The sequence below is a fragment of the Podarcis cretensis genome (genome assembly GCF_951804945.1).
Source record: "Podarcis cretensis genome assembly, chromosome: 1".
Taxonomy (NCBI): domain Eukaryota; kingdom Metazoa; phylum Chordata; class Lepidosauria; order Squamata; family Lacertidae; genus Podarcis; species Podarcis cretensis.
In genome coordinates, this window is record NC_137170.1 from 89,201,220 (window position 1) to 89,227,258 (window position 26,039).

The window sequence follows — 26,039 nt, forward strand, 5'->3', positions numbered from 1 at the left end:
CTGGGAGGGGTGGCTAACACCCCAGAGGACAGGATCACACTTCAAAACAACCTTGACAGATTAGAGAACTGGGCCAAAACAAACAAGATGAATTTTAACAGGGAGAAATGTAAAGTATTGCACTTGGGCAAAAAAAATGAGAGGCACAAATACAAGATGGGTGACACCTGGCTTGAGAGCAGTACATGTGAAAAGGATCTAGGAGTCTTGGTTGAAGCACAAACTTGACATGAGCCAACAGTGTGACGCGGCAGCTAAAAAAGCCAATGCAATTCTGGGCTGCATCAATAGGAGTATAGCATCTAGATCAAGGGAAGTAATAGTGCCACTGTATTCTGCTCTGGTCAGACCTCACCTGGAGTACTGTGTCCAGTTCTGGGCACCACAGTTCAAGAAGGACACTGAGAAACTGGAACGTGTCCAGAGGAGGGCAACCAAAATGGTCAAAGGCCAGGAAACGATGCCTTATGAGGAACGGCTAAGGGAGCTGGGCATGTTTAGCCTGGAGAAGAGGAGGTTAAGGGGTGATATGATAGCCATGTTCAAATATATAAAAGGATGTCACATAGAGGAGGGAGAAAGGTTGTTTTCTGCTGCTCCAGAGAAGCAGACACGGAGCAATGGATCCAAACTACAAGAAAGAAGATTCCACCTAAACATTAGGAAGAACTTCCTGACAGTAAGAGCTGTTCAACAGTGGAATTTGCTGCCAAGGAGTGTGGTGGAGTCTCCTTCTTTGGAGGTCTTTAAGCAGAGGCTTTACAACCATATGTCAGGAGTGCTCTGATGGTGTTTCCTGCTTGGCAGGGGGTTGGACTCGATGGCCCTTGTGGTCTCTTCCAACTCTATGATTCTATGATTGCTAGAGATGATTAAACCTGGGTCTTTTTGCATGCAAAATATGTGCTCTATTACTGATCCCATCATTTGTGCCTCAGTCATCTTTACTATGAGTTATTTAGCCCCCAAAGACAGTGACTAACATATCAGCAGAGAAACCAGCCAATAGCAGAACTCACTGCATGAAGGGATTCCCCCAGTTCAAGTCTGTCTTTAATACTATGAGAGAGGAGATATTCTTTCATCTTTTATTCCTAAAATGAAAGCTGGTATGTAAAAAAGGAGAATTTTAGCAGTGGATACCACTTCTAATATTCAGGTACATAAAACTCGTATGAAATTTGTGGCAAAATCTCAAGATTTTGCAAGTGAAAATCAAGCAAATGGAGATATTAGATCTTGCCACCAATGAGAACTCATGGCTTGTGTTTAGAGTTTGTATCCTTTCGGAAATGTGTCGCCTTTAAGTGTAAGTCACTGCTTTGTTTTCTTTCAGCTGAGCCAAATATCTTGGTCCACTCTGCCACTGGCAAATTGCTTCAGTACCCTTGCAAATGCATTTGGGCCAAGCTGAGGCTGGTCACATGGATGGGGCAATGCCAATGACTTTTCCAAAGATAGACTCTCTGTTACAGATGCTACATTGTTTGGCCAGAGCTTTGTCTCCACCCCCTTGAATTCCTGCCTCAGTGCTTCCTAGATGAGATGGGATTCAGAGTTGGGGGAGAGGGGTCACATTCTGCTCAAGTGCTTCATTAAGAGTCCCTTTGGCCTGGCAATAGCATAACTGGGATACGATGTCCAACTAGGAGTCTGAAAGATGGTGGTGGGGTTTGGGAGCACTACAAGAAACATGCATACATACACACCATACCAGCCTAAGAAAGAGCCAGTGCAATTGCATTGTAGCTGCATAGAACAGAGGCTGGCACTTGTCCAGAAAAGTGCCCTTTTATTCATCCTCTGCACTGAGAAGATGGTTCCCAGTACAGCGGTATGTGCTCTGCAAAATCTCAGCACAGCCTAGTGCTGCTAAGCATCTGTAAAAGTTATTCTCCAGGGCAGAGTTCACATTTCACAAGGGGTCTACCAAGAAGTTGCAATACTTAATCACAGATTCCAAGGGGCCAGCCATGTTAATTTGCTCTAGTATACTAAGAAGAGCTCTGTGGCACATAAATACTTAAGATTAAATTGGTGCACAGAATATTATATTGCAGAGCCCACTGTGAAAGAGTTATCTAAACATTGCCTAACTCACAAGAGTAATCACATTTATTATTATTATAAAAACACACAGTAGAACTCTCTTTCCATCAAATGTTGATGGCAGGGATAGACAATGTGGAGCCCCCAGATGTTTCTAGATTGTAACTCCCATCATTCTTGACCTTTGCAATGATAGCTGGTGCTGATGGGAGTTGGAGTCCAGCAATATCTGGAGGGCAGCACACTGGTTCCCTCTGGTTTATGTCCAGGTTTTGGTTTAACCACAAACTACCATAGCCTTCATATGCAAATGCTACCAGGGACTGGGGGAGGCATCCAACCAAGTAGCTCTGTTAATGCTAGGATTTATATTTTTGCAACCAAACTTCTTCCTTTCTTCCCCATGCCCCCTGGTCCTCCCCAAGTCTGCTCCAGATGGTTGGGGGACACCCACCTATACCCCGAGCAGACTGGGGGCTGCAGATAGTGGAAAGGAAGTTCCATTGTGCAGCCAGAAAACTTTGTGCTAATGGAACTACCTCCCCACATGTTCTATTTACTTTTTGTCACTTAGTTATCTGTAATCTATCCCCATCCTAAAGGCTAGTGATGGTTAATGCTTCATTTAAACTCCAGGCATTTAGCTATTTTATCCTGTGGTAGCAAATCAACAGAGTGTTTTGTCACAGGGTGCCAAGAGTATCTGTTGTTGTTTTTTGCGGCATAAGCTAGAGTGTACATCTACACTTAAGTCTACAAAAGCTTATGGCATAATAAAACCGAAATGGAACTCCCTTTACAGTGGGAGGGATTTACACTGAAAAATAAGTTATCCGGTTTGTATTCAAACTTCAGTCCAATACCATCTTGATCAACAGGTCCAATAGCATCTTCTTCTTCTTCTTCTTCTTCTTCTTCTTCTTCTTCTTCTTCTTCTTCTTCTTCCGAATGTGTTTTCAGTTTGCTTTAAAGTGACTCTAAGTGGTCATTAGGACAGCAAATTCAGTGAGGAGAAAAGGTATAATTGGCGGGATGGTGAACTGCAATCCCCAAAGGGTCTTCCTAAGAGGAATGCAAAGCTTTCTGCAGGTGCAGCCATTTGGCAGGGATGCCAGAGCCCCCGCCCCTGTTTCTCTGAAATGCTGGATTAGCAGCATGAAGGATGTATCTCCGCTATCCCTGCGACAGGCTGCCAGAAGCAATCACTCCTGCTGCACTCTAATTACCCTGTGGCCTGGTGCCAGCAGACGTTCCTACCAGGAGAGCTTGTTGTGAGGCAGGCAGCAGCACAGCTTCTTGCTGCGTTTGTGTGTAGAAGGTAATTGTTTTTCTGTGCCGGGATCATAAAGTAAAATGAGGGTGAGGGTAAATCCATTTGGTTCTGCGCACGGCGGGATTCCCGGCAACTCTTTAGCATGCATTTATCTCCAACCGTCTGTTGCACGCAGTGAAGCTCAAATAGCTAAGAATAATAGTAGGAACAACAACAACACCACCTTCATAATTCAGGCCTGCCACCTCATGGAAAATCACTTTGGATTTTGAAATTTGCTGTTTGTAAGGGCATGCCTTGGTTTAATTAGTTCTGCTTTCTTTCTCTGAATTACAGTTTCATTAGTTCTGCCATTCACTGGAGAACTAGCACAGTGTAGTGGATGGTGTGTCAGACTAGAACTGGGGTGGCACAGGTTCAAATCCCCACTCAGCCTTGAAGCTCGCTGAGTGATTTTGGGCTGGTTGTTATCTTCCAGCATGACCTACCTGATAAGGTTGCTGAGAAGGTAAAACAGGAGGCAGAGATTTCCTTGGAGGAAGGACTGGATAAAATTGTAAACAGTAGATTCAAACAACTGTCAAATGCCTGGGAGAATTCCGAGGACTGGCCAAAAGCAGAAGAGAGTAGAATTGCCCAACAGTGAGGGAAGGCATTGTGGTTTGCAAGGGGGATACTTAATGCTGATTAAACTGCAAGGTAGGTGATCAGGAGACAAGGTTCCCTGCCTAGAATTTGCACAGCTAGTTTTCTTTCCCAGTTAATTGGTTTCAGGAATCAGGGGTTTGGGGAATCCTAATCACATTTTTGGTCTTCGTTCTCGGTTCCTTGAGTAAAGGGGAGATGACCTCCAGAGAACACTTCATCTAAGGAGGGCAGTCCAACTTTTCATACGGGCCACAAGAGTGCTTTTAAATGGAACTCATAGACCTCGCACTGCCTTGTTGCACAGGGTGTGGGCAGCAAAGCTAAAATTTGACACACGCAGCCCAGCCCTCACACTTCCTTCCCAAGGCCTTGAGAGCTGCATGCATGTTGGACCACCCTAACTGAAGATCTTAAAAGTACCAAATATTCATTTGCCATGCTGGCTGAGCCTGATGGGAGTTATAGCCCCAAACACCAGGATGGTAAATGATGCTCTGTTGGAACACGATCTGCACTAAATCTCTTGATTCAAAAGGATCAGGAAGTTTACACAAATACAGTGGTACCTCGGGTTAAGTACTTAATTCGCTCCAGAGGTCCGTTCTTAACCTGAAACTGTTCTTAACCTGAAGCACTTTAGTTAATGGGGCCTCCTGCTGCCGCCACGCCGCCGGAGCACGATTTCTGTTCTCATCCTGAAGCAAAATTCTTAACCCGAGGTAATATTTCTGGGTTAGCGGAGTCTGTAACCTGAAGCATATGTAACCTGAAGCGTATGTAACCCGAGGTATGTATAGACATTCCCAGAATAAATAGGATAACTTGGGGAAAATGTAATTAAAATGAAGCATACATTTTTTTCTTCGGTGTATAATTTTCAGAGATGTGGCTGGAGAACTCAGAGGCATTTATAGTGTAGAATTCTAAATCTTCCAGGGCTCTTCAGGATGAGTTAAAAATAGCCCCTTTCGTGTATTTTGGAAAGCATGTTTGATCCGTGTATCTGTGTGTGTATATGTTGGTTGCTGTACACATGCTTGTGCTATAAACTAATACAGTAGCTGCCTGTTGTCGTCAGTGCATGTATATGTTACACGAGGCTCTCTGCCTTCAGATGTTTGCCATGCTTTCCCCACTAAGTCCATATTGTTATTTACAGCCCACTACGTCGGTCCCTCCCCATCTTTGGTATCATTTTTTAATTCACGGAGTTGAGTGCTTGGAGCCCTTGTAAATCATCTGCCTTCACACCAGGGAGCAGAGCAGTAAAGGGGGGCGGGATATATCTAGTTTGCCAGTGAGGTCACTGCGGGTTGTGGCGCGGAAAAGGCTCGCAGCAGCTGCTTGCGGCACAAGTGTCTTGTCTCTCTGGCTTGTTAATACCCACAGGGCTATAAATATTGGTTTTAGGCAGGATTTCAGATATTCCTGTCACCTTTGTGTCACAGTGTGGATCAGGGCATGCCTAAACTCCAAGCACCCTCTGTGGGTTAAGTTCCCTCCATCAGGCAGAAACCTGTCACAACACCCCATGTTTGCACCCTACTCATATTCCCAGGATCATCTTGTGTCTCTTGCCCTCCATGTTTAACATTCATCATATCTATACCTTTTGGGCAAGACTTTGTTTGTAACAGATTAAATCCAAGCTTGCTGCAAGAGCTCCCATCCAGTGCAACTACTGTCATGGCCCCAGCCTTGAGCTCAGACCCAGAGGAGGGTAAGCTAGGGCTGCTGTTCCACCAGCTGATAACTGGACCTGGATCTCGACACCGAACTTGTGGTTAATGGTCAACAGCTGGTAGAAGCCAAGCCTGGACTCTAGTGAGCATCTTCTTCCATGCCCTGAATCAAATGCCTCCCACTACACTGTACCTGCCCAGCAGGAGGCTACAGAAAGAAAAAGTGCTAGTCTGCAGGCCTAGTGGGTGACCCATTAAGGATTCACACTCTTCAGGGAAGCAGGTGGAGCTTAGGAGGTGTGCATGGGATGGACAGACTCACAAGGCCTCTGTTCACTTCCAGCCTTGTTGGAGCAATTTGCTCAGTTGATCTTTCTATGATGCTGTCTTGTGAATCCATCAATCCATCAGTACAATTATTAGGATATGCTTTGCAAGAATCCATCTGCAAGAACACAGATTGAAATTAACGAAAATTGGAAAGACAGAATGAAACATTCATTAAATCTATTGTTCAGCTCTAAAATGTAGCATCATTTAATATGTTTACTTTGAGCAATAAATTTAGAGAAGTAATCCAGATTAATATATAGATATTATAAGAAATGATTATGGACCTTTTGAAAGTTGTTGACTTTCACCAAGATTTAAATTTCAGAGATAAAGCGAAGGAGCTGAAAATGCCTTATTTGTTTTTTATACTTTTTTTAGTAGACATTTTCCAAGGACCATCAGAAAAAATTGGTTCTGCAGAAGTGTATAGGATATATTTTCTTGCTGTTTGTTGGGGGGGGTGTGTGTGTTAGGGTCTGAGATACAGGCTGTGTCATGCCTGCCATAAATAAGCCACACTGGGTATATCAATTTTAGTTATTTAGAATGCACCACAAATCTTCCACACACTAACTGCTGCCTAACTGGAGCCAACTTGGTGTAATGGTTAAGAGTGGTGGACTCGTAATCTGGTGAACCGGGTCTGCTTCCCCACTCCTCCACATGCAGCTGCTGGGTGACCTTGGGCTAGTCACACCTCTCTGTAGTCTCTCAGCCTCACTCACATCACAGAGTGTTTGTTGTGAGGGAGGAAGGGAAAGGAGATTGTTAGCCACTTTGAGACTCCTTAAGGGGAGTGAAAGGTGGGATATCAAATCCAAACTCCTCTTCCTCTTCTTCTGCTCACTGTCCCATCAAGTGGTCACTAACTTGATATATCACTTTATTTATTTATTTATTATTAAATATATATCCTGCTAAGCATAGCCTAGTGGAACCTTCAGGTAGGCTAACAACATGTACAAAAGAATGCGACAGAGAAGGAATGCGACAGGTAAGAGGAGAACCAACAAACTGAGATCACACCAGCTCCCAACTTGGCAAGGTGACCCAGAAGGATACCATGGCTCATGGTACAAAAAGCAGCAGAGCAGTCCAAGGAAGTCAACAGATTCACACTTCCTCCACAATAGAGATCAAAACAAGGCCCAAAGCCAGATCAATACGAAACACAATGACCAGTATAACCCAGCACTCCCTGGAAATGAGTTATCACTCCCATCTGACCATCTTGCTTGAGAATAGTATATTAGAAACTGGCCCCTAATTATTTTGCGACAGAAGGATAAAATGTGGGTACAGCATGTATTTGCTGATGGCCAGGCTAAGTCCCTGGTAAGAACCCCCTAACACATTAATTCCCAAACTATCCTTAATTTAATAAGCTCTATGGACTTGAAAATTCATCTCAGTCTCTTCTGCTACAGAGACAGTAAATAAATCTGGGCCTAACCATGCAGGGCCAATAGAAATAGATCTCCCAGAGTGAGTTTATTTAAGGGACTGTATCTGTAAGGCACCATATTTATCCTGTTTGTCCAGGGTTTTGTGGCTGCCTCATAAATAGCATTTAGGGTCGGAGAAGAGCGGCAGTGAATGTAACCAAGCTACTGTGGGTTCCTAAATCATCCTGGGATACTGAGAAAGAGAAATGATCAGGGGGCATTTGTGTGGGAAGGATGTGAAGTTGAATATCAACAGACTGTCCCTGGCAGCCACTTCCGTCTGTGTATTTGTGGCCACCCTGTGTTGTTGTGATGGCTGGCCATCTTGGGAAAGTGATGAGATCCTGATGTGCCTGTAGTATTTAAGGGGCAGTTTTGGTGGGGGGATGATAGAGAATTGTACTTGCTACTCATTTTCACATGTCACTTTCTTGAAATATTGCAAATATAGAACAGCAGTACTTCCTAGCATTTGGTTTGGGCCGTAGATCTGCTGGGCATGGATCTACAGAACAAACAAAGAGAATGTACTATTTAATACAGCCAAAGATGGTATTTATTTTCTACATTCAAATGAAGCTTTAAAGAGGGCGAATGAAGTGGCATTCTCTACCTTCGTAAACAGTTCCTGCTGTGAAATTAACACAATGTGGATTTTTTTGAAGTACAGCTCCATTTTCCTCAATATGTTCTTCTTTCATATCATCCTGTGAGTTGCTTTCAATGACAGGGAAGTGGCTCTCCTGATTCTCTAAATCAGGCATAAGGAACCTTTGACTCACCAGTTGTTGCTGAACTACAACTCCCACCATTCCTGGCCATGCTTGCTGGGGCTGATGGGAGTTGTAGTTCAGCAACATCTGGAGGCCCAAAGGTCCCTCACACCCCTGCTGTCAATGGTTTCCTGAAGCCCTTTGAAAGGACTAAGAGCTGTTGGGATGACTACTTTTTCACCCACGCCCCACTCAACAACTGCAAGGCCTTTACCTTTGGCTTCCCCACCTGCCTAATACTGCTGACAAACATTTAAGATAAAGGGACCCCTGACAGTTAAGTCAAGTCGCAAACGACTCTGGGGTTGCAGCCCTCATCTCGCTTTACAGGCCGAGGAACAGAGTTTGTACGCTCTGCAGACACTTTTTCTGGGTCATGTGGCCAGCATGACTAAGCCACTTCTGGTGCAACAGAACACTGACACCGGAGCAGCGCACAGAAACGCCGTTTACCTTCCCACCAGAGCGGTACCTACTTAATCTACTTGCACTTTTTGGTGTGCTTTCGAACTGCTAGGTTGGCAGGAGTTGGGACTGAGCAATGAGAGCTCACCCCATCGCAGGGATTTGAACCGCCGACCTTTTGATTGGCAAGCCCAAGCGGCTCAGTGGTTTAGACCACAATGCCACCCGCTGACATATACTTTGAAACAAATGAGCAGAAATCCATCCTGGTGCTGATCTCAGGGCAGCTCAGCTCAAAAAGGTCTTAAGAGGCCCTATATGTTCCCATCTTGCCTCCCCCACTGACTCTTCTCTCTCTTTTCATCTTCTGAGTGCCTCTTCTTTCATGCCCACAACACTCATTTTGTTCTTGGGATGTTCCCAAACAAAAACTTCACAAATATGTGGTGGGAATTGTGGGCTTGATTCCAGTACTTCATAGTCCTGAAGGTGTGTGTTCTGAATTCTCTTCTGTAGCTTGTCCCATTGCTCAGCTACTCTCAGGGGTTCAGCTGTAACTAGAAGGATACAGGAGTGGGAGAGGGATGTGGAAGAATCATTTTTGTATGGAATTATGATTTCTCATTTTATACTACTAATAAAAGGAGAAAGAAATGGTGTGAAGTTGGCAGAAAATAGGCTCAGTATCTCATTAGCATCTTTCTGTCGTGTTTGTTGAACGCAAAGTTCTTTCTCTGTTTGAACAGTGACTCATTTGCCCAAATCCATAGTCCATCACCTTCCATGTCTATCTTTTGATACTGTTGTTGCTGTTGTTTAAATCTCAAGCCAGGGAAAATACATTATTTAGAACCTTTTCTTTTCTGAAAACTCTTAGGAAATGTTCTTTTCAAAACTTTAAATATTTAATTTGCACTTGGAACCTCAAGATCTTTTGGTTAGGACTGAGGTCACAAGTCATTCAAACTCTTTGTCTAAGAAAAACAAATGCTTGGTACATATCTTTGTTTTTTGAGATTCCATAGTGCTGCTTGTTAAAAATGAGTTGATGGATGTTTCTTTATATGTTTGTTTCAGTGTTGTATAGATTTTGATCTTAGCTGTTTAGCAGCTGACCTCTTGCAAAGCTTATCCTAATAGTTATAACAGTGGAGCTGAGCTCTTGTGATGACCTTGAGTTCAAAGGATCAGTGTGCAACAGAAATAGCAAAATAGGATTTATCCTGTGCATGGACCTCATAGGTTTCGGTAACAGCATGGTGTGGAGCGTATCACCTTGTTTTCCCCTTAGTGATCAGTCCAGGGATCATCTTAGCACCTGCACAGTTTGTGAGCCTGAGCAATGCCACTGGGCTTATGTGCCCAGAGTCTCCGTCCTGTTTACTAAATGGCAGCCATTTTCCTTTTTCAGAGTAGGCTTTAATTTTACATTTAGTCTGTGGCTGCTGCGCCTGCACTTGATGACAGTCTGACCTAATTTGGCGCATATGACTAGGGGAATCTTCTCATCCATCTGGGGGAAGCAGATGGGTTGGCAAATATTGAAGTGTTGCTGGGAGCATGGGAATGAAAATATCCCCTTCTACAACTCAGAAATGAGAAAAGCAGATAGTGCCGTGGTGGTGAGCGCATGTGAAATACAGAGGATGCAAGCTGCCAGGCATACAGCTGTGCATATGAGTTTGCCTCGTGGCCGAAGAGGAGGGATAAATTGTGCGTTCGACACTGCCCATTTGAAGGGAACATTTCCTCAAGAGAATGTTTAATGCAGGGAACAACCAGTGTGGTGCCTTTCAGATGTGGTTGGACTCCCAGTTCCAACTAGCATGACCAATAGCCAGGGACAGTGGGAGTTGTAGTTCAACAACATCTGGAGGGCGCAGATTCTTACTGAAAACTTTTTGCCTTAGACTTCTCTCCTTCAGCTCACCTAAGCAGACTTGACAAAGAGTTCTCCTTTGGGAAACTTATCTATTGTGCTTCTGTCCCATTTTCTGCTTTTTAATTGTCTGCAGCTCTTATTGATCCTGTCAATTTCTGTGACTTTTGTTTAATAAAATAATATAAGGGCCTTTTTGAAGGCAACCTGGGTCCTGTGGGGTACTATGGATGCTGTCCTTTGATTTGCCACCCCAGTGGGCATATGTGTCATTAGGAGCACAGCCCATTGCCCCCACCCCCAACCCCAGGAACATTAAAATGAGAAGGGTGGTATTGGTCTCAAGCCCAGCCTAAAGAAGGATGAACTCAAGAGTGAAAAGACCACAATAGTCAATACACTTTCAAACCACAGAAAAGCTGGTGGAGGTGAGTGACTGACCGCCTTTCACATTGAGTTGTGCCTTCTGTCTGCCTGAACTGCTAAAGCTATCGACAACCCACATGAAACTCCCATCAGCAGACATAAGGCTTTTGCTTTCACCGTTGTGTCTGGCTCCTTCACTCTCTCTCCCCTCCTTCCCCCCCTCGCTCTTGCCTGTAGGGAGATGATGGAGGCCGTCTCCTTGCCTTTCAACAGCTGACTAAAGCAAGAGGAATCTACCTTCTCTGCTCCCTCCCCCTCTTGTTGGCATGGACAGCCTCTACTGTGGTCTGAGTTTTCAAGGTGCAGGACTAGGAGCTGGCGGGAAGTCTTCTTGACTGCCGCAGTGCAGAAGCCTTTGCTGTGAAATAGGGACAGCCCGGCTCTGAGATATGGTGCATTGCAGGGCTGGCCCACCCATGAGGCAAGGTGAGGCGGCTGCCTCAGGCAGCAGGATCTGCAGGAACAACAGATCTGGCCTCCAAGGAATGCATTGCCCACTGCTACTGCATTCCCCCCTTGTCCCCATTGTAGATCTTTACCTCTCCCCCTTGTTTTTCATGTAGGTCTTCACTCACCCTTTCTTCCCTGGCGGGTGGGGAGGCATTTTGTGGTTTGTCTCAGGTGCCAAAATGTATTGTGCCGGCCCTGTGCATTGTGTGATATGATGTGGGAGCAACACCACCTCCTCTGAAAATACCTTCCAACTTTGGAGTTAAGCCTTGGACAATACATCTTTCCATATCTGCTCAGGCTGGACCATGCCCCCTGAATTTTTATGTCTTCTAAATATGTACCCCACGTGCCCCACCACCATGGGTCATTGTTAGAAAACCTCCCCACCTTCCATTCTAGAAGCTCTGCAGTTGTGCTCCAGGCGTCATCCTGAAAAACACTAGTAGAGCACTTCAAAGAAGGTGTCATTCCCATTGTGGGGTTTTAGTTTTAAGCGATTTTGGTGCACTGGTACTTTGCCTATGCCAACCCAGTGGACTCGCAACAAGTATCATCCTGAACAGCCCTGACTCACAGAACTGTGAAAGGCAAATCGATAAAAGTAGGAAGCAGGCATTCTTCTGTGCAGAGTGAGAATGACACTGGTGTTTGACGGGCCCTTCCCCAATCTTGGGGCCTCAGCCAATGACCAACAACACTCCCCTGAGGAGCCTGCCCTGGCAGATGTGGGGAACATAAGAAGACCTCTGATCCATCTAGCTCAGGCTTGTCTACACTGACTAGTAGTCACTCTCTCAGATTTCAGACCTACCTCCCAGTCCTACTTGGAGATACTGGGGATTGAACCTGGGACCTTCTGCAAGCAAAGCAGATCCTTGACCACTTAGCAAAGGGCCTTATAATGTCACCTTTCCTTTGCAGTTGCCAACACTCAGGAGAGCTTAAAATGTACTTAGAGTTGCATTCTGCAAGCTGGCTCCACCTCTCAGGGGCAGACCCTGGCACTGTCCATTCATCACCAAAGTGGTGAATGACATCATCTACCTTCCTCTGAAAAGAAAGGAGGCATGTTTTTTTCTTGTTAGAACAAGGATATGAAAAACAAAACAAAACAAAATAAAGATGCTCTTTTTCACTTCCAAGATTCCCTTCAGTTGCAAGTCAGCTGAGTAATAAGAGTGTATTTGGCTGGAATTGTTCTTGGGTGGTTTTTTTTTGGGGGGGGGGGGAGAATGTGCACACTCTAGAGATCTCCCTTTCCTGCATCTGACTGTGAATACAGCAGGAGCATCAAATGACTATATCACTCAGTGTGCAACAGTACTATTAAAGCTTCAGCCTCTGAACAGTCTTGGAGAAAAAAATGTTTTAAAGCCCCACTAAGCTACATGATGATGACAACAATGGTGATGTATTAAATTTATATACTGCCCTTCATCCGAAGATGACAGATTCTGCTCTGCCCACCATGGTGAATGATGAGGGCTTGGCTTCAAGCTAAGACATCTTTTCCGATGTAGGTTGCAAGGCGGTTGGGAGAAGGCTGGCACCTCCAATCCCCAGGAACTGGGGTGAGGAGAAAGAATACTCTGGGAGCTTATAAGAGAAGCAGGGAAGCAGTGAGACAGTGCTGGTGTCGAGAAGTGTGAAGGATCAATTACATTCCCAACTTGATATTTAGTTTTCTGATGGTCTAAACCCATCAGTCCATTAGTTTCAACACAGCTAAAGGTGTGGACTTGACCCAAACGGTGTTCTTTAAATGCCGTCTGCCCTTATTTAAAACTAAGGCTGCTGGGGCGGGGGGGGGGGGTGAGTAGAGGAATTATGCCTTTCTATGTCTTCATTGTTCAGCAGCTGGAAAAATGCTGCTGTGGTTGTGTGAGGTCCCTCTGGAAGAAAAAGAAAAGTTTTGGCGAGTATGGAATGGAAAGGAATGATCTGGCTGTGTCCCTAGTCTCCTCCCCTTTGGGCAGAACTGTCTCTTTTTCTCTCTCCCTCTCTCCCTCCAGCTGCACTCTTTTTCCACTCCCTTCTGTCATTCTGCCTCTTTCCCCACCTCTTTCCCTCCCTCCTGCTCCCCCCCCCCACTCCCCAACTCTCTGTGCCTCTCAGTGACTTGTGTTGAGCATTTCAGTGGCTGGGAGCTCCCAGCAGCCCTCCTTCTTCCATGCTCCGGTCACTCAGCCTCTTCTGTGATGTCATTTCTGAAATCACATAACTACGGGATGATAAGTGGAGCCCTCGGGATCTGACTGGCTGAAATTACAGACAGGGTTTTATCCCACTCGCTTCCTACAAGCCAGGGGGAAAATAAACCTCACTCCCGGGGATGCCTGACAGATGGAAAGGCAGTGTGCTCCAGCAGGGTCTTCCAGGAGCAGCCGCTGCAAACTTCAGCTCTGAAGAATAAATAGCCAAGCCCAGTTTCTCTCCAGCTGCTGAGAGGCTTTCCTGTGCGGTGAGTTTACCTTCCCTGTCTTGGGGTTCAGTTTTTCTCCTGGGATGATCTGTGCTCAGAGTGTTCCGTCCTTCCCACCTGGGATGATGGTGCTGGGAGACAAGGAGCAGTTTCTTGGTATCGCAGCAGCCTCATAGCAGAAGCTAGGCTGGCACTGAGATTCAGAGTACAGAGTGCACACAGCTCTTCTGGTGGAACTGCGGCATAGCCTTGCCCCCTCAGGGTCTTCGCCTACCTACAAAGAAAGCATCTTGTGCAGGCCACTCTAACTGCAAGCAAACTGGAAATCTGCCGAGGGCAAGCCACTTTCTGATTAGAATTATCATTGGGTTGTTGTTTTTTTTGCAACATACACAAATAGAAGCCTTGTAGTATTAACTTGAATGAACTTGTGTGAGTTAATCTTCACAGCATGCCCACTCAAGGTGTTTTCGTCATATGCCATGTGTTAAGACTTGTCACACAGTTTCTTGGGATGGCACAAGGGTGACAGGATACAAAAGCTTTACCTAGAGGTTTCTGGGTGCAAATCTGTACTCTCTGGGGTCAGTGGGGGCTGGCGTGCTGAATCATACCAAACGTACCTCTCAGGGTACTACTACATACTGAGCACGGGTTGAAAACTGAACCCAGTGCTAACTGCAGTCCTCCGGGAATAGGAACTGAACTCTGAAGAATAAATCCAGCCTCCCCAATCCCAGCCTACCCAAAGCTGAATATTTGATTTTGTACTCTCTTGTCTTAGGGGTTGTTGTTTACTCTGACATGTAAACGATTCCTTCTCATTCGTATTTTTACGCAGGGATGCAGCTGACGCCACCCAGGCTTGCAAAAAGTATATTTGGAATTGACTTTCATTTCATTTTCATTTCCAGAAAGCTGGACTCTGTGCCAATTGGCACCACTGCCTTTCTTACTGCTGCTTCTTTTTATATCTTTTGTCTATCAGGACATGGACTTGTTCCTTTTTGTATGTGGGGTGAGGGGTGCAAGATATGTGGCCAAGGATGCAGGGAGACAGAAAACTGCTTGACTATACCGGTATATTATTTTCAATTTTGGTGAAACAAGTGCGGCTTCAAAGGCTGGGTGTGGTATATGCCCACCTGGCTAGGCTGGTCAATATCCATCAGTGAAGCAGAGAGCGGGGGTGAGATCTGGAGGGGAAAGGGCTTGTTTTCTCCTGGTGTTGAGATCCCCGTTCTTACATCTGAATCAATACAGATAGCTCCAGCTACTTCTTCCCTCTTTCATACCATCACAGTATCAAATGCCTCTGACAGCTCTGGCAGCTGGGTCAATAAACAAATGGGTGTTCTTCCTCCTCCCTTCATGTCACTTGACTGAATAGCTCTGCTGGCACTCATTACCGTAACAGAGGAGATGGACAAGAGGGGCACCTGTTACTAGTAAGCTGGGCATCGCAACAGGTTTTTGTTGTTATTTAGCTTCTGGGGAATTGGCCCTTGTGTTAGCTGGAAACAATCACTGAGTGCGTGCAGGAGAGAGAGACAAACAAAATGTTAAAATAAATCTATTGACAGAGGGCATATGAGGGTGGTTTGACCTGTGGATTCCTGTTTGTGGCACATTTGGTGATTCTCCATCATAATAGGGTGCCAGCGGTAATGCTGATCTCTCTTGGAAGAGCTCACACAGATAGCAAACAGAGGCAGTGAGGAGCACTGCAGTTGTTCACCTGCCTGGATCTTTCATTTCATTGCAGTCTCACAAGTCTGCTGACTGGTTTTTGCCTATTGGAAGCAAAACCTTATATTCAGGAGGCTCAAAAAGCATGAACTTTGGAGATAAAACCCATGACTTCTGCTGCAGCTGTTTACCTGTGAGAGCAGCCTGTGCAGAAAGACAGCGGGGCGGGGGGGAGGAGAGAGAACACGCAATGGCCTTCATGCTGGGTTAGTAGTTGCCTCTAGGGAAGGAAGAGGGTGCCAGAGGTTTTTATGTGGCTGGGCCCCCATTGCTCGATACATATAGAGGGTCACCACCTCTGCGTGGTCCAGTAGCCCCTCTGGATTAGGTCTGAAAATGCCAATGTGAAAGCAGACTTTAGCTGCACATCGTTTCTGTACCATAACGCCAGCTTTAAGGAGAAACACAGACAACCCAAATTTTGTTGATTTTATGTGTAACTTTTGATAAAACACTTTATAGTATTTTATGTAAACTGCTAAGGTGTTTTTCTTTTTCTTTTGATCAAGCGGTCCATTGCGTTTTGTTAAGTAGAATAAACAGCCCCAACAGTTTCCCGCAGCTGCTGCTGTTATATAAAACAACAAAATGGTGGGCACTCCTGATCATAGATGTCGAATTGCATCTGACTTGGCCCTGATCTGTCATACCTTGATGTGAACTTCTTGCTTGCCACAAATATTGTTAGACCCATTTTCATCTTCAACATTGGGGGTACACAACAATGTAAGCCCTATGGAACCGAGGCACCCTGGACACCCCACCCTTCTTTTGCTAAGTGGCCTGTGGCATGTTCAGACTGGCAGGATGGTGGTTGACTAAGTTCTACTCAAAGTAGACCAGTTGGTATTAATAAACATAACTTAGTGGTGCTAATTAATTTCAGTGAGTTGACTTTGAGGAAAACTTAACTGAATACCATCTTCCGTATTTTGTGAGAGGGATTCAAGTGTCTGCCGGAACTTTAGGTTTGCACAGTAAAGTGGATTACAGGCTTCTGTCACCCTTGCATAGCAAATCCACTAAAAAGGGAAAAGAAAAAAACTCCAAACTTTTTTGTGATTTGGAAAGTGATGGAGAAATGCATTGAAAAATGCATGAACACATGTAAATCGGGTTGAATGCTCATTGCCATATACTGTAGCACATTGGAACAAGTGCTGAATAAAGACCAGACATTGTCTAACGGCTGGGTAAGCTCCGTGCAAGCAGATCAGGGTGAATGGTAAATAAACAGATCCTCTTAATGTGCTCTTTCCCCTCTGAAAATGGCATTGCAGGGGAAAGGGATGAGTCTCTTTCCTCTGTGTCCCCTACTAATGTTACCGTGGGCCTTTCAAATAGGATGACACTCAGGGTGCATTCTGGGATGTTTTCTGGCTGTGTTTGCAATTTAAAAATAATCACTTGAGCTTGGCAGAAGGATAACTTTGAGAGGGTTCTACTGGCACCAATAGGCGGATGCTGGTCCCATTGACCAAATAAAGATACATGTGTCCCCCCCCCCCTTTTTCTTTTGTTCCTCTGTTTCCTATTAGTGCCACCTGCTCCATGTGCTTAATACAGCAGCAACAAGAAGAGACCTGGACACATTCACCCATGGCCACAGTTCCATCTTTCTCCACACAAACTAGCTGAGGGAGGTGGTTAGAGATCTGGAGAGCTGGTGTTCCTTCAAGAAAAGTGGGGAGTGGAGTGAACTTTCTCCTCCAGTATTACTTTGTGGCTTCCCCACAAAGTTCACCAGTTGATTTGAGGGCTATGTGTGTGGTTGCCCAGCCCTTGGGAAGAATGTTAGAGCTTCGTCCCATCCTTTTTAAAGCGAAGTGGGAGGCATGCCAGCCGATGGGCAACCTGGGCTACAAATAACCGTTGTGGGAAAAGGTCAGTTTAGAGAAGCTATGTGTGGAGAGCTGCTTCTCTAAAGGGGCCAGAAATTATTTGATAGGCTTGGGTCAGCTGGATACATAGAAAACACTGGGTGGTAAGCTAGTATATTTTATGGCTGCAGCTTTGTGAATACATATGTCTGCGTTCTCTGGAAAAGAGTTACTTTAAATAAATTTTGGAATGGTGCTGAATGTGTATCTGTACCACTGCTCCATAATTGCTGGTGTATGAAAGAATGTACATTGTGTGCTGCTGCTTCTCTGGGCATATACTGGTTAAGCACTACTGTCTCTGTGTGTATTTCTTGATGGTTACTCTGTGTATACACATATAAAAAGTGTGATTGTTGCTTTTGAGTAGTATATTATATGCAATCGGTGATGGTGGTTATTCTGAGTCCATGTCTGTTCCCGTTTGCTGAATATTTGTGTGTGTCCACATGCACTGTTATGCTACACCCACCCACACACCCCTATAAACACCCAAGTTTGGTATTCTCTTCTCTCTTTTTGAAGTATTCTACAGCTTTAGTACCTAAGAAAGAGGGGAGTGAAGTAGGGCATGCTCTCAGTGAAGACAACACAACTTTACTTGGTTGTCTGCCTTGTGTGATGGTTGGTCTAAACCTATTTTCATTTTGTGCCTGCTGCTTCTGTGTGTTTGTGCTTGTGCTTAGGTAATGTTCTGTAGGAAAGAAATTGGGCTTCCAGTTGGCAGGTTAGAACTTCGAAGCAGTTACGGAAGTGCTTGCTGTTTGCAGATAGGAGCCCTATGACTTCACACTCTTCCATTAGGCCATCTTCCGTTCCTGAAGTCAATCCTTGGCTTATTGCCAGATAGAAGTCACTTTTCCCCCCTAAATGAAAGCATTCCATATTGTGGTGCAGCCAGTTCCAGGAAACCTCACAGGAGACCTAAGAAAAAGGCAGAACGTTTCTGCGTGAGAAAGAAAGGATCCTCCAGTATGAGCTGGAACTCATGTTGAAACAATCCTATATCCCAAATTGCTTTGTTTTCTGTGCAATTAAACATTGCCATTAAAAAAAAAAATTATGTTTCATGAGCCCACTTCATGCATGCTTAAAATCCCTACATGGAGCAGTCCTGAAACCTCAGCTGCAAAGAGAAAGTTATGTATGATCTAATGAGACCACATAGTTTTCCATTGATGACTACATAAGCACAAGAGTATAATAAAAATTGTTGTTGTTGTTGTTACGTAATAATGTATTAGATGCCATGGTTTTAAGTCATGGCTTCTTAAAATGATTAAAAACAAATAAACAGCATAATCACAGTCATGATAACAGCAGTAAAAGTACTGTAGATCAATAGATCACAGCCAACTATTTTAATGTAAGACTATAAATTGAAGTTTGCCATCTATAAAATCACCTTTTTAAAAGCAGTCCTGAACAAAGACCTTTTTAAGAACCCAGGTGGAGGGCTCATCATTTATCTGGGGGTGGGAGGGAGAATAATCCATAGTTCTGGGGCTGCCTCAGAAAAGGTCTCATCTGCTGTACCAGCCAGCCTGACCTCCCTTCCTGGTGGGCACATGAACAGAGCTGTGGTGGCTGATCTCAAATCCTTGACAGGTTACAGTATAGCCCACAGGTGCTCCTTTGATTTACTTGGTCCCAGATGTTTCAGGAGGACTTTAATGGTCACTATTAGGGCATATAAGGGATGCGGGTGGCGCTGTGGGCTAAACCACAGAGCCTAGGACTTGCTGATCAGAAGGTCAGCAGTTTGAATCCCCGCAACGGGGTGAGCTCCCGTTGCTCGGTCCCTGCTCCTGCCAACCTAGCAGTTCGAAAGCACGTCAAAGTGCAAGTAGATAAATAGGTACCGCTCTGGTGGGAAGGTAAACGGCGTTTCCGTGCACTGCTCTGGTTCGCCAGAAGTGGCTTAGTCATGCTGGCCACATGACCCGGAAGCTGTACGCCGGCTCCCTCAGCCAGTAAAGCGAGATGAGTGCCACAAACCCAGAGTCGACCACGACTGGACCTAATGGTCAGGGGTCCCTTTTAGGGCATATAGTGCAGACAGTGCAGCTGAGGCAGAGTAGTTGGGTCCTCTGTGCCCACATGAACTGTCACCAGTGTTTTGACTATAATAGTATAATAGACTATTAAGACTATAATAGATTGCTGAACGAAGGTGGGGAAAGCCTGTTGCTGCATAATCCCATGACTGAGGATATCAAATATCTCCTCAAAACATTGCTGCCTTACCTTGCAAACCACCTGCAGCATAAGGTTCATCTCTAGATCTGTCTATACAATTCCTTAGTGCCCGTGATGCTAGTGAAAATTAGATGGACCTTCCGTTTGTTTGTTTGTTTATTCATTCATCCATCCATTTAACATGATTTATATATCGTTTAATGTGAGAAACCTCCAAGTGGTTTATACAAAACAGTCTTATGGTGAGCAAAAGTGTAAAATGCTCTCCTCCACAAACACACACATTTCTTAAAAGCATTCCCAGTGCTATTCATAGCCATGTTTCTTTTCACTAGTTTGATATAATTTTATTTTATTTTATTTAGTTAGGTTCTCTTTTCTGAAGTGACCCCATCCTGTCAAGCACCACTATTAGTGAGTGCCATGATGTCACAATGCCATATAGCCAACCAGGCTTGCCTAATTCCAACTGAATTGAGAGAGAAGGCAGTGCTTCCAGCATTGCATGACCCTCACTCTTAATGGGCATTTGTGGTGGGGAAGGCAGAACATGGCAACCACTTAAATGGGTATGAAGAGGAAGGTAAATTCCTGCACCTCCGACACTACAAACACTTTCCCTCCCTTTCCAGCTCCCTCTCTCATCACTGAAAGGAGAAGAGGTGCCGATTATAGATTAAAGTGTTAGTGAGAAGTGCCCCCTCCATTTTAATTTGGCTCTGGCCTTCAAAACATCATTATCAAAAGCAGAATGAAACATTAGCGGGAGAGCTCTTTTTATCCCCATCAAGACCATTTGTTTTATTTTGGACTGTAAAGTGAACACAATGCTTTTTTTAGTTGGTGGAATCAGGTTGTTGTTTTTGTTGTTTTGCTGTTTAAAAAAGCATTGTTGCTTGAATTAAGGTTAAATGCCAGATGAATTTCCATGTTCCTCTGAGCACACACACTTTGGCTACTTTTGCTTTTATGGTAAAATTCCAAACTTATAGAATGGAAGCTGGTGGTTGGCTTCCCTCTTATGAGAAGGTTGCATGCTCTGAGCCTTTGGTTGGAGGATCCAGCCTTGGTGCTACATCAGGGTTATACAACATCAGGGCTGTAAAATAGGTGACTCACCAAACCTAACACAACCCATCAGCTGCATATTGGGGCCTGCCTGTGCCTAAAAGCCCCCCCCCCCCTGGTCATGCAGCAAAAATAGGATTATTGAAGTCCTTTGTCTCGGTGGGTCACAACTTGTGCAGACTTGACTAGAGGATCTTCTGGTCTCTGCCTTTTCATGGTGTCCCAACCATTCTCAACTTGCTTTCCTCTTGCTAAAGAGGTTTCATGTGTCCTGGGATCAATACAGGTACATTTGCTACAAAACATGCTGTGTTTTGTAATAGCAAGTCGAGAAGAAAATAGCCAGCAAATGTGTTTTACTCCAGTAGCTGCCAGCACTTCTCTGGCTGCGATTAGGTCCTGTGGGAGCAGAACATGGCAGGGGCTGTGCTACCATCAGAGAGACACGCTGGCGTCTCTTGTCTTCAGAGGCCTGGAGGGCACAGGATGTGATAATGCTTGGCAGCTGGTTGGCAGGGTCGCAGTGTCCCTTCTCATTGTAGCTAAATGCAGACGACCAGCCCAGGTATTGTTTATGTCTTAACTGGAACACATAAGCTTTTGCAGCATAACAGCTATTGATTTTCCTGTCTCCCTTCTCTCTTCCTCCATGCAGAGGTTGGTCACACCCAAGGGCCTCTGGATGGCAGCCTATATGCCAAGGTGAAGAAGAAAGACTCGCTTCACGGCAGCACCGGCACCGTCAACACCAACCGCATCACGCTCTCGGCTGCCCCCAACCACATTGAGCACACACTCTCTGTTAGTAGTGATTCAGGCAACTCCACCGCCTCCACCAAGACAGACAAGACTGACGAGCAGGCAGTGCCCACAGTCCCCGGCAGCAGCGGAGGAAGCAACCCTATACTAACCCCAGAGGAGAAGCGGGAGCTTGACAGCTTGCTCAGCGGCTTTGGCTTGGAGAACGAGGCCGCCATGCATAACCACAACCCCAGAGGGGGAGCAGTGGTTTCTTCCACCACCTCAGGCCGCCACATCGTTCCAGCTCAGGTGCATGTCAACGGGGAAGCTGCCAGCTTGGTGGCCGAGAGGGAAACAGACATTTTGGATGACGAGTTGCCCAACCAGGATGGGCACAGCGTGGGGAGCCTAGGCACTCTCTCGTCATTTGATGGCACCACCAACACCAGTGACATGGGCTACCACGAGGCCCCTCGGATGGAGAGCCTCAACTCCTTGCCCAATGGGTCATCCAACTTCAACGGCATAGACAAGCTGCATGATTCAGAGACAGTGATCAATGGAGGCTACCCCTACAACAACCAGAACACCTTGCGGAGCATGATGGGACGTCACCCCCAGGACCCGTATGGGCACATCCGTCCTTCAGTGTCTGCCCAGGAGAATTTGGCCGACTACTACCAGCATGGCTTCCCCACTCCTGGCTGGTTGCAACCCCAACCGCCAACTGCCAGCCAGCAGTACCCTTACGGCTATGATCCAAATGGCATATACCGCTCGCAGTCCTTCCCCACAGCGACTGCTGAGAGCCCCCAGCTGCCCCAGGCACCAGCCCGGAGCACGAGTAGCCGGGAAGCTGTCCAGAGGGGACTTAACTCTTGGCAGCAGCAAAGTGGAGGCAGCAGACCACCTTCCCGCCAACAGGATGGTGCCCGAGACAGCCAAAGTCCCAGTGTTTCCAGTGCAAGCCCTCAGCCCAGCCCTTCCCAAGCAGCACCCCCTCAAAGCATCAGCATCCCTGAATTCCCCAGGGTGGCCTCCCAGAAGGAAATAGAGCAGTCCATTGAGGCCCTCAACATGCTCATGCTTGACCTGGACCCTTCTGTCTCCATGATGCACAAGTCCCAGAGTGTCCCGGTGTCTTCCAGAGAAGATAAACCACGCCCGGTGGCTCTCTCAGTATCTGCCCAGCCTGTGACTGGTCCTCAAGTGGTGCAGCCAAAGTCTACCAATCCTTTTGGCCCTATTCCAGGAAGCCCTTCCCACAACTCCATGGGCATCTCTGTGTCCCAGCTGCCTGACCAGCAGGCGCCTAAAGCTCATCCCACAAAGCTATTGCTCCACAATGCTGCAGAGCCAGAGTACCCCGCGCAGGATGACCAGGAGGCTTATTTGTCCTATGGCTATCCGAACCAGCAAGCCAGGAGCTATGGCCAGGCTACAGGAAGCCCTCCCACATCTCCCAGGCCTCATGCAATGGCATATAAGCTCATGGAAGCTCAGCATCCCCTGCTGACCTCACCCCCATCCCCTGGGATGACAGTTCAAGCCCAGGTACCAATAAAGAATGTGGAGAACAGTGAGGAACCTTCTCGCCCCACAGAGGAAGAGCCTTTGCATCTTGAAGGTCTGGTGGCCCACAGGGTAGCAGGTAGGAAGCCTTATTCTCTGTTTTCTTATGAGTCAGGGGTTTTTATCCTTAGGGCTCAGAAGTCCCCCACCCCCACATAATCTTTTAGGGCTGGTAGGAGAAGAATGCTGCTCCAGGGCCCTGGATTGTTTCATGTGGCTTAGTCCAAAATAGAATGGATAAACTGAACTGTTCCCACAGCAGTCCTGGGGGTGGTGTGTTGGGGAAATGCCTGGTAGGAGGGCTCTCGCAACCACACTTGCAAACAACATGCAAATGCTGTAGCATCTATCTATGCAAGGGGTGGGTGGGGTTTTTGGGGGGTAAACATGCCATACTAAGGCATGTTATACCTTTAAAGCACATTCTTTCCCTCAAATAATTCTGTGGACTGAAGGTGGTTAAGAGTTGCTAGGAAGTGCAACTCTTTAGTGCAACTGCTACACCCCATTCCAGATTATTTAACAAGAAGCATTTACCCTACTGTGAGGGGTAAACTGGTACCCAGAAATCTTTGGGGGGAAAGAATGTGCTTTAAATATATAGTGTGCACATAGCCTTAGACACAAAGTATTTGTTAGTGGAAGTCTAGTGTGCAATATAGTCCTTATATAAAGTGTGTCATGCCCACGCTGATTGGCTTGGGGCAGTTTTGTCTCAAGAGAGGAGGGGTCACATGGAGGCCCATTGCAATAATCCAGTCTTGAGGCTACCAATGCCAGGATCAAAGTGGCTGTCTTGGTCCAGTAGCGGCCGTAGTTGTCTTACCAACCGAAGCTGGTAAAAGGCACTCCTAGCTGCCAGGGCAATTTGTGCCTCAAGTGACAGCCCTAGATCTCAGCCTCTCTCCCTGTTCCTTCAGAAGGTGCAGGGAGGCTTCCCTTCATCCTCTGCAAGAGAATGATTGTTGCTCTGGGGCAATTGAATGCACTTGTCTAGATTTAGATGCGTCTCCCCGAGTCCTGGTGGCTAATGCCAGGTTTCTGCAGAGCTAACTGCAAACCTACAGCTTGGAACAGATGAAAGCCATCATGCCTGATTTGTAAGTTACTGGTATTTGGCATTAAGGCATGGGATGCAACATGCATGGCAGGGTTGGAACTTAGGAATGAATTGCTCAGCAACTGCTGGGGAGATGGCTGTAAACAAGGCAGGGCTCTGACTTGATTTTATGCTCACTGAATGAGCGGCACAAGAGCCTTTAATGATTCTGCTGCGAGATGTTGAGTCAGGAAGGAAATGTCCACCACACCCACAAAAGGGTAATATTCCATAGCCTTTGGCGCTTCTTTCATGCCCTTCCCCTGAAGCCCAGTGCTCTGGCAGTCTTGGACAGGACTCTGTGTTCTCGGCACCAAGGGAGCTGAAATTTACTCAGAACAAATTATGCACTTTTGCTTAAATGGGTGGGATTCATACAGTTCCTTCTGTGTATGGCTTTTGCAAGATTCAGGGCATTTTGTAGGGGCTCGGACAATAATAAAAGGCAAGAAATGAGGGGAAGGCATGGAATGAAGAGGGCGGAGCAAGTGGAATTAGTCCTGGAAGCCACATGGGGAGGCATAGGTGGGACACCCAATCATCATTCTTTGGGCCAAGGGGCCCAGTAGACATGATTGATATAGGAGCTTCATGCTTGGAGCTCCTAACACCTTAATATTTTGGAAAAAGTCAACAAAGGGAAGGGGGCAATTTAAATTGAGATGATGCCATGGGGAAAATGAGGCAGTTTAACCCTTTGCCTTCTCCACATCCCCAATCCAAATTAGCCCTCCCCCAAAGTTGTTTTAATCCTCCGAGAGGAAAATATACAGGCTTTTTAAACCTGCGGGTTTTCCTCTCAGTACTTAGTAAGCCAAATCCAGATCAGCCCTCCATTCCCCTCTGGTCACTTTTTCAGAAAGAAAAAGGGTAGCAGCAGCTCCAAGCATGGAGCTCCCCTGTAACATCTGTTTGACCCATCCCTTCAAGCAGACATTGCTTGGCTTTTGGGGAGAAACCTTTCTCTAAGACCCTGAGGGATAGAAGCTTGTTATTTGAAAATAATCATAATAATCATAGACATATTTTTTCTTTTTAAGCTGAGATTCTAGATTTTACCTCATGCTGTGTATAAGTATGAAGAGCGCACATACACACATGCCTTTGTCTTGGGAACTTTCAGGCTCTTCTGATGTGTACAGCTGAGTCTCTTTTTTAATGGGTTCTAACTGGTTGTCCCAGAATGGAGTCTTTCCTCCATGTAATTCCCTTGGGCATCCTCACTAATTCTCCACAGGGCACACTGTAGACCGGGTTGCCCAAGCACGAATTATGGGCAGTGATGGGAGAGGGGGCACACTTTGCAAAATGATCAGTCTTTGGGACTGAGGCATTTGGGCTTCTTGATAAAAACAACATACAGTGTTGCTTAAGGACTCCTGTGATGTCTTGTATCCGGTATGCAGCCTCAGCCCTGGCAGCTCCTGGGATTGTAATTACACATAAAAGTTTTTAATTGCAGAGCTCCTCAGAAATGTCCTGGACATAATCCAGCCTGCAATGCCAGGCTCAGCTGCTGGGTTCTGTCCAGTTCAGCTCCTGGACCACAGGCATTAAAAGCATTTGGCCAAAGGGAAATGGCTTGGTTCTGGGATAAGTAGGGCTGGAGGATGGGAAACCAAGCTGGAGGCTGAGTCACTGTGGCATCTTAGGGTGTATAAAGAGGTACACATAGCGTGAGGAGCAAACCTGCTATAGAAATGCACTCACCACATTTTCTTTAGATGTACAATTTTCTTTTCCAGACTGGGCTCAGGGGAAATGAGTTCTTTGTGTCCATAGCAGAAGCTAGCTGTTAACACCTCTGGTTTTCTGGAAGTTGGTGACATCATGTTTCCCATCCTCGCCAAACTTGCTTTTCAGCATTGTGCAAAATTGATTCCCTCTTTACTTATTTGTTTCTAAAATTTACACCTAGTGCTTTACAAGTAATATGAGAAAAC

At 45.9% G+C, this 26,039-nt stretch overlaps 1 protein-coding gene across 20 annotated transcripts in view; it reads left to right on the forward strand.

Annotated features, from left to right (window-relative positions):
* Positions 1 to 26,039, forward strand: part of TNS1 (tensin 1) — a 327,307-nt gene that overhangs the window by 251,012 nt on the left and 50,256 nt on the right. For all 20 annotated transcript variants that reach the window (XM_079968266.1, XM_079968280.1, XM_079968283.1 and 17 more), the window contains one exon: positions 21,340 to 23,076. In XM_079968266.1, the coding sequence (XP_079824392.1) occupies positions 21,340 to 23,076 (1,737 nt within the window). The remainder of the gene's footprint in view (positions 1 to 21,339; positions 23,077 to 26,039) is intronic.